This window comes from Cryptomeria japonica, chromosome 1, assembly GCF_030272615.1.
Source record: "Cryptomeria japonica chromosome 1, Sugi_1.0, whole genome shotgun sequence".
In the NCBI taxonomy this organism is placed as follows: Eukaryota; Viridiplantae; Streptophyta; class Pinopsida; order Cupressales; family Cupressaceae; genus Cryptomeria; species Cryptomeria japonica.
In genome coordinates, this window is record NC_081405.1 from 10,754,540 (window position 1) to 10,764,133 (window position 9,594).

The 9,594-nt window shown below is 34.0% G+C and overlaps 1 protein-coding gene across 1 annotated transcript; it reads left to right on the plus strand.

Annotated features, from left to right (window-relative positions):
• Nucleotides 1-6,136: 6,136 nt before the first annotated feature.
• On the plus strand, nucleotides 6,137-9,065 carry LOC131036607 (putative receptor protein kinase ZmPK1). The gene has a single exon (XM_057968526.1). It carries the CDS (start codon nucleotides 6,282-6,284, stop codon nucleotides 8,760-8,762), a length of 2,481 nt encoding a protein of 826 aa, XP_057824509.1. The 5' UTR covers nucleotides 6,137-6,281; the 3' UTR covers nucleotides 8,763-9,065.
• The last annotated feature ends 529 nt before the right edge of the window (nucleotides 9,066-9,594 follow it).

Genomic DNA, 9,594 nt, shown 5'->3' on the forward strand with positions numbered 1-9,594 from the left:
TAATTTGTATATTTTTAATCAACTAAATATATTATATGATTGAATTTTAATTATATGAAAATATTATATACTAATTATATATATTTGTTTAAATATTTTTTATTAAAATACAATATAATATTATTTTAGTATATGTCTTCTTCTAGATTATATCATGCAAGATTTTTTGATAAAATCTACATGGTCTAATCCACAAGAATAAATATACTCATATTATTATGAATTGTGAAAATTAGAGAAAATCAATATAATATTATTTTAAAAATAAGTTAAAATTTTATGAAATATAATATATTATAATATAATTTATACTATATGAAATATTAATATTAAGATCATAATTAATTACAATATAATTAAACTCTTCTAATTATCTATTAATTCTTCCATATTTTTGTATGAATTGATTTAAATTAATATCATAATTATATATATATTGAATTAAATTAAACAATATAGAATATATAGAATATAGAATATATTATAAAAATAAATATATAATAATATAATTATAATTACAAAATATTTATAATTAAAAAAAAATTAAATAAAATAAAAATATTAGAAACACGTCATTCGAAATATATTAAAAAAAATGCCCTTACCTTGCAAGGACAAAAAAGTATGTATGTGGAAGATATAAATAGTTGTAAATACTTTAGCTATTTGCATTTAAAGTAGTGTTAGCTCCCAGAAATATATCGAATGAAATTGTGCAGTGAACCATAAAGCGGAGTTTAGCGGACGGTTAAGACAGACAGAAAATGACGACGACAGAAAACGACGGTGATGGGAACGGAAAAAAACAATGAACGGACAAGATCTTTTTAATCGTCTTGCACACTTCTTAGAGAGTGTGAACTATGGATTTGCAAAATTTAGCTCGTCCATTTCATAGAAAGAGACGCCTTCGACGTAAATATAAATAAATAGAGAGGGAGTTATCAATCTAGTAGCAACTTCTTATTTATATATAATATAATGCAAGGAAGTTATTTTTCTCATAGTAACTTGCAATATATATAGTTAAAAGGATTAGTATGATAATTAAAATATTATTAATTGTGGTCTTTTGTTTAATGGTAAAAGATTTTACTAGTGGATGGAGTAATGAGATTTCAAAAGATTTTTGTTTGAATGGAGAAAGATAGTGGATGGAATAATAAGATTTTAAATGATTTTAATTTGAATGGATAAAAAGAATAGGGTGTTTTTTTAAAAATATTTTATGAAAATGAATTTTGATGGAGCTTTTAGGGATAATTTAAGTAGTGTTAGTGTAAATTTGTGTTTCCAAAATTGAATAGATGTTTTGTGTATTGTGGGTTTTTCTTCTTGGATATTACAACTGATAAAGAAGTTGAACATAATTTGTAATAAGGACAGTGCGAGTAACTTCTCAAGAGATTGATAATAAAATTGTTTTAGAGACTCTCTCTTTATGATCAATGATTTTTAAAGGGCTTTTGCCTAAATTGGAGGTTAAAATGTTATACAAATGAGCATTAAATTTGTGACTATAAGATAGTCCAAGGGGTTGAGCTTAACTGGTTAAAACATTGGGTTCTCACTATGGAGACCCAAGTTCAACTCCCAATAGGGACATCTAAAAGTGGAACTCTAAGCTGTGACTCTTGGCCTTCCATAATGGGGAAGGTCTTGGGTCAATCTAATCAAACATAATAATAATAAGGGTCAGTGCAAGAAGATGAGTCCACTTTTTGACCAAAAAGTGGAAGTGCTATCCCTGTTTTTCAAATTTTGTCTCATTTGAGCTTAAATTTTGAAACACTTAGAGATTGAATCTTGGAAAAAGTCAGTAATATAAAAGATAGCGCTCTGAATGTACTTTTCAAATATGTAATTTATTTTAATACCCACATAATAAAAAATAACTTTCTGAATGGAGTTCTAAAAACTATGTTTTAAAAATGCTTGTTTCAGGACCATACCATGCATGTGTACGACCCACACTTTTTGACACAATTAAAATTATTTTCTCAAACCGTTTTGGGAAATGGTTTGTAACACACTGAAGATTGATAAGCATATTTTTTTGTATTTTTTTTTCTAATTTTTTTTTTAATTAATTTTTTAATGGCCGTGATTATCTTTTTAAAAATTTGACGTGTACGACCCACATAATTTAACGTAAACTTAGCATTTTTTTATTTTTATTTTTTAAATAAAAAAGAATTTTGTGTAGATGGATGACATATAAATTTTTTTTCAAAATTCATTAAAATAAAAAAGTTATTAAATTAAGAAAATTAGTTAATATTTCAAATGTATGGACCTGATTTAGTATAAATTAAATGAAAAATAGTTAAAATAATCAATTTTTAAATAAATTTACATATTTAGAATCTAGACAGTATAATCTGAAATGGGTTTTAATTTTGTATAAAAATTCTCTGATTAAAGGCACGTAAACTATTTCAGAAGTTCATATTTGTGCTTTCATTCATGGAGCTTTGAATTTGCAAGTTCATGTCTTAGGTGTGGCCATCCTAGGCCTATCCCGGGCCTAATCACGAGGCAAGTGGCGGGTTGTGGATTCAAATTTTATAAAACGGGGGCCCGTTCCATTTTTTGTCTGTTGGATTTAATAACGGGCCCCCGTTTTTAAAACAAAGACCTGTTATTTAAATAACGGGCCCCCGTTTCTAAATAACTGTTACTGTAAAAAAAAAAGATAGATTGCATCGATTTACCACACTATCATTGAAATTTGTACTGATAAAGATTTTTTACATCATTTGGCAGTACTTTTTAATATTTTTTACACTGAAAAAAAAATGTGACTATAAGATATCAACATTGTAGGTGTAAACTAAACTTAGTTGCATATTGTATGGTGAATTTTGCTATCGAATAAGACCATTTACTATGCTTTATAGTCATAAATATAATCCCTTTACTATGCTTTTTAATTTGCTACATAGACATTGTTGGAGTACTACAAGGTGTATAATATACATATACATATATATATGTGTGTGTGTGTGTGTGTGTGTGTGTGTGTGTGTGTGTGTGTGTGTGTGTGTGTGTGTGCACACACACACATATATATATAAATATACATATGTATATATAAATATACATATGTATATATATGTATACATACATACATACATACATATACATATAATATACATACATATCCATACATATTTATAATGTTTATTATTATATTAAATATTTTGACATATCAATAAATGTTTTTGATATTAGAAGCAGCCAAAAAAGGGGGTTGACTCGTAGGAACAATAAGGAGAACAATGGAAGAACCATTGTCCGCATATAATCAACAGAGTTACAACCTTTTACCTCTATCAAAAACAATTATCATTCTACGAGAGTTTAGCAAGAATAAAACAATAATAAGCAGAGTTTTAGACATATGCCACGTAGGGCAATAAAAATAGAAATTCAAACAAAAACATAGGCTAACATTGTTTGCCCGTAGGCTACTAAACGTAAACAAAAAACCAGCTTTATGCCACATTCAGAGAGTTACTTCTTTTTCCCATGGCTCCTCTTGGGGAGGAGCTTTCTTGCCCATTCCTTGGTGAGGAATTTAAATAGGGCCTTGTAGTCCTCATCATCCTTGCCTTTACCCTTGGATGCACTTTCCTGCATGAGGCACAGAGTGGTAGCCGAACAGCGCATCACATTCAACGCGAATTTAGAAACATCATGCATTTTGGATTCCGCTGCCTCCAGTCTACTGGTGATATCCTGCACATTATCAGAAAGGGCCACCATTTTTTTCTCTAGCTCCACTAGGTTGTTGTCCTCCTCCTCTTTTATGCTACTCGCCTCCTCCACAACCATCATTTTTTCCAGTCTGAAAATCGGAGAGGGGGAATTTGCTAATGTTAAATTTAAAGTTAAAAGTAATTTTTTTTAACATGCTAATGTCATTATATTCCATCCCTAATTATCATAAAGAATGCTCTTAAACATAATTTTCATTTTATCTTTATTATAAATAATATAAGTTCATTTATTCATTAAAAATATAATAATCATTTTATCTTTTTATATTAATATAAACACTTATTCATTGAAAATATGATAACCATTTTATCTTTTTATAAACAATATAAATAGTTATTCATTAAAAATTAAAAAATAATTAAAAAATAATAATAATAAATAAGACCTTTCATCAATTTATTAATTACAAGCTACTTTCAAAATTCAACAATAATATAAATATAACATATTATTAGTGGATAGGAGCTAATAATAATAGTATGCATGACATTTTCAAATAGATAAAAACTAGTGAACTTTTTAAAATGGTTTTTCTATTATTTTATTTAATCGTTGGGTATGTTTTATATAATAAATGTTAGGTGTAATTATGGGCATTTCTAAATCACGAGAGGACTTGTAGTAAGTGTGATATAAAGTTAAATAATTCAACTTTATTTAACTTTATAACTAGATGAGGATACTTTTTCCATTTTGTCGGCGGTATATATATAATAAAAATGAATATAAATATAAATAAATAGAGAGGGCGTTATCAATCTAGTAGCAACTTCTTATTTGTATATAATATAATGAAAGGAAGTTATTTTTCTCATAGTAACTTGCAATATATATAGTTAAAAGGATTAGTATAATAATTAAAATATTTTAATTGTGGTCTTTTGTTTAATGGTAAAAGGTTCTACTATTGGATGCAGTAATGAGATTTTAGTTTGAACGAGAAAGATAGTGGATGGATTAATAAGATTTTAAATGGTTTTAATTTGAATGGAGAAAAAGTATAGGGTGTTTTTTTAATATATTTTATGAAAATGAATTTTGATGGAGCTTTTAGAGATAATTTAAGTAGTGTTAGTGTAAATTTGTATTTTCAAAATTGAATAGATGTTTTGTGTATGGTGGGTTTTTCTTCTTGGGTATTACAACTGATAATGAAGTTGAACATAATTTGTAATAAAGACGGTGTCAATAACTTCTCAAGAGATTGGTAATAAAATTGTTTAAGATACTCTTTCTTTGTGATCAATGATTTTTAAAGGGCTCTTGCCTAAGTTGGAGGTTAAAATGTTATGCAAATGAGAATTAAATTTGTGACTATAAGATATCAACATTGTAGGTATAAATTAAACTTAGTTGCATATTGTATGGTGAATTTTGCAATAGAGTAAGATCCCTTTACTATGCTTTATAGTCATAAATATAATCCCTTTACTATGCTTTTTAATTTGCTACATATACATTGTTGGAGTACAAGAAGGTGTATAATATGCATGAAGCTATAATGTCATTACGTCATTAGTTTGCATGTGGGAATCATTTATTTGATGTCCTCTTGGCGATCCCTCTTAACAAGATGATATGACATTTTCTATTTGGTGCATATACAAAAGGCTCTAGATTGGCATTTGTTTTCTATATTCTTTAAGTATGGCTTATAAATGAACCCTAAGTGATTGGTAAGACTTGCTACCATGATGGAAACTGAAACTTGAAATTGTGTCTGATATCAAAAACCTAAAATTAACTCAATTTTGAAAATTTGATAACTTGAAATATGACCATAGCCAACTAACATCATTCTATCCTTGTTTCATCCTATTCAGAAGTAAAAGTGGGAATGCACCTTGCAAGCACACATGTATGTCCCACTTTCATAAATATGTTAGCTGACGTCTTTTCTGAACCTTCTTTAAATATTAAAAAACACAATTCTAATATAATAAAAACAAAATGTGAAAAAGCTGAAATTTGAATTGAGCCTGATATCAAAAGCCTAAAATGACTCAATACAGAATGTGAACAAACTGAAATTTAAATTGAATCTGATATCAAAAATCTAGAATGACTCAAAATTGGAAATCTGAAAACTTCAAATATGATGTTATCCAACTATGTCATCCTATCCTAATTTCATCCTATGAAGAAATAAAAGTGAGCATGCAAGCACACGTGCATGCCCCACTTTCTTCTGTGTGTTTGCATGTCTTTGAAAATGTGAACAATCCTTCCCTGGTAAAAACCACGTTCCTAATATAGTCAAACAAGTGCCTAAAAACTATGAAACAATCATTCGTTTATAATTCTCTTTCGTTAAGGAATGGAATTCAATTTATTATTCTCTTTGGAAATGAATTTTCCAATTGGAAATCTGGGTCTTTGCCTTGTAAAAAACCCACTTTTCTCATAGTGTGTACAAATTCTCCGTCCCCTCTCATCCTCATCATCATCATCATCAAAATCCTAACAATTTTACCAGAGCTCGAACTTTGAAGCCAAAAATGGCGTGCCCCATTTCTCATCTCTTATTACTCTGTCTCTGCGTTCTCTACTCCGCCCACCATAGTCATGGATTAGAGAGCCTGAGACCAAAATCTTCGCTCTCACCAGAAATGAACGAAACAGTGCTAATATCTTCTGGCGGCACATTTTCTGCGGGCTTTTATGCCGTTGGAGATAACGCCTATGGGTTTGCCATCTGGTATTCTCAGACCCCCAAACCCTACACAGTCGTCTGGATGGCCAACAGAAACCAGCCGGTGAACGGAAAAAAGTCGTTCCTTGGTCTCCAGAAAGACGGAGATCTGGTTCTCAATGATGCAGGAGGGAGCATAGTATGGAGAAGCAACACCGGAGGGCAGGCTGTGGAGGAACTCGTGCTTCTACCCACGGGAAATTTGGTCCTGCGCAGCTCCAGTGGAAAGATTTTTTGGCAGAGCTTCGATTCTCCGACTGATACAGTCCTCCCAGGGCAGCCAATCACCAAGGACGCGCCTCTGGTCTCTCGAATGGGCTCATCCACCTTCAAATCTGGCTACTTCTCGTTCCGCTTCAATGAAAACAACTATCTTGTGCTGATTTACCAAGGTTCAAATATCACCGCCACTTATTGGCCTCTGCCATGGCTGGACGCATTTGACAACGGTAGAACTACTTATAACATTACTCGCTTAGCAGTTCTCGACGACTCAGGTGGGTTCAGTTCAAGCGACCAGTTCACTTTCAATGCCTCGGACTATGGTCCCGGTCCCCTGAGAAGACTGACGTTGGATATCGATGGGAATCTGAGATTATACAGCTTCAACTCTCAAAATCAGAGCTGGGTTGTAACATGGATTAGCATGGCGGAGCAGTGCAGAGTTCAAGGCCTGTGTGGGCCTTATGCTGTGTGTGTATATTCACCACAGGCCCAGTGTGTGTGTCCCCCGGGTTTCGAAATGGTCGATTCAACAGACTGGTTTCAAGGTTGTCGACTGGTACAAGAGCTCTCTTGCGAAAAAGACAGTGTTCAGCTTCTTGAGCTTCCTTATACTGATTATTATGGATTCGACAAAAGTGGGTACTCTGCAGGGCGGTCGTTCGAAGAGTGCAGAGCAATTTGCATGGACGATTGCTACTGCGTAGGCTTTGCGTATAGAGAAAGCGGTAGTGGGCAATGCTTTCCAAAGTCTTGGCTCATCAGTGGGTATCAGTCTCCTGGGATTAACAACACCGTCTATATCAAAGTTTCTGTCAATGATTCTTCGGTAACTAATGTTTCCTCTCTGTTGGGGAATTCGAGTTCTCTGCAATGCTCATCGCCGGTGAAAGTTGAGTTGCAAGCTGCAAATGTTTCGTCAAATAAGGGCACACGAAATGATGTGATCATCCCCATGTTATCTGTTGTTTCAGCCATTGGCGCCGCAGAGATTGTTTGCGTGGTATTGGGATTCTGGTTTTTGGCCACTGTGTCTCGCGAGGCTCATGTCTATGATCGAGAGAGCTACTTTTCTGTTCCAGGGGGGCTTAGAAGGTTCACGTTTTCTCAGCTGAAAAGAGCGACCGAAAATTTCAAGGACATGGTGGGCAAGGGGGGATTTGGGAGCGTTTACAAGGGGGTCCTTGTTCCAGAGAATAAAGTGGTGGCGGTGAAGCGACTGGAGGGAGTTTTTCAGGGAGAAGAAGAATTCTGGGCAGAGATAAGTGCGATTGAGAGAGTGAATCACATGAATCTGGTTCGAATGCTTGGATACTGTGCGGAGGGGAAGAAGAAGCTCTTGGTTTATGAGTATGTGGAGAATGGGTCACTGGATAAGTATCTCTTCACCCAAGAGCCCTCTAAAGTGTTGGATTGGAGTAAGAGATTTCAAGTTGCAGTCGGTACGGCCAGGGGGCTCGCTTATCTGCACGAGGAATGTCTGGAATGGATTCTTCACTGTGACATCAAACCTCAGAATATTCTCCTGGATGAGAATTTCAGTGCCAAAGTTGCAGACTTTGGAATGGCCAAGCTGGTTGACAGGGATCGGGCTTTTGAATTCTCCAGAATTCGAGGAACGCGGGGGTATTTGGCACCCGAGTGGACAACGAATCTGCCCATCACAGCCAAGGCAGATGTTTACAGTTTTGGGATTCTTCTGTTGGAGTTAGTTAGCGGGCAGGAAGCCACGAAATTCAATGTGCCCGGGTCGGGGATTAATTTTGTGCAGTGGGCTGTTGAAAATGTGAATAAGGGAGGAAAATGGATGGAGACTCTGGTGGATTCAAAGTTGGGAGTCCCGAGTGGGGATGAGAAGAGGGAGATTGAGATTGTGCTGAAGACGGCGTTGTGTTGCGTTGAGCAGAACATGGGCAGCAGGCCTTCCATGAGCGAGGTCGTCCAGATGTTGACGTTCTCCATCGACATGAAGATGAAGAGTAGTGCAGAACAAGAAGATCAAAAGAAGAATAGTGCAGAACATGAAGATCTAATAGAGATGGAAACCAGTCGTGATCTCAGCTAGATGACCTTCGACTCAGAGTCTTCTCTTCACCTCATCTCGCGGAACGACAGAGCTCGATAGAGGAGTCGGGATTCATTCCCATAGGCGTACTTGCAGAGAACTAGTGTTTGTTTTTCATGGATAACTGTCATTTTTTTGGTTTTTACTTGATGTAGTGGATTTCATTTCACCTGTTTTCTATGTGAATCGTTTCTTTCAGTTTTCATATTTTAACATAAACATAGAACTATTTGTTATTAAAAGTATTAGCTAGCTACCGACTTTTAATGAAGCGGCGTGTATAAATTGTATGACAGCGTAACATGAGAGGGACTTGTAAGAAATTGAAAGGTTAGAGAAGTATTACGGCTAATTAATTAGTGAACTCGTGAATTTCAACTTTGACGAGAGAGATCATATGGAGCATCGTATGACGCAACCCAGTGTAGGTCATGCTTCAAACCAGCCGGCCCTGGTTCTTCCAAATATTATTAATATTGGAGTAACCATTAACGACTATTATTAATACAATTCTGTCACTGTAACTCGAGAAAAACCCGGAGCAAAACCTCGCCCACCATCTTCAGTTTTCCATTAAACTAATCTAATTAGAATTCCCACGCATCCCTGTGTTTCTTTTACTCTAGGAGGGGATGACTGAATCAATAATTTTAGTTTTAGTTTTATGCCTCTTTGTTTCATAAGCAATATTTCCAACATGACGTGTCTTTCTTTTGGCACGTCTTTATTGTATAGAGTATTTTATGTGCAGAGTTGAATTATCTTAGCAAGCTGCACTCAAGTTAGGTGTATAATTTGTATTGTAATTTAAGATTGGGATCCATATGTCATT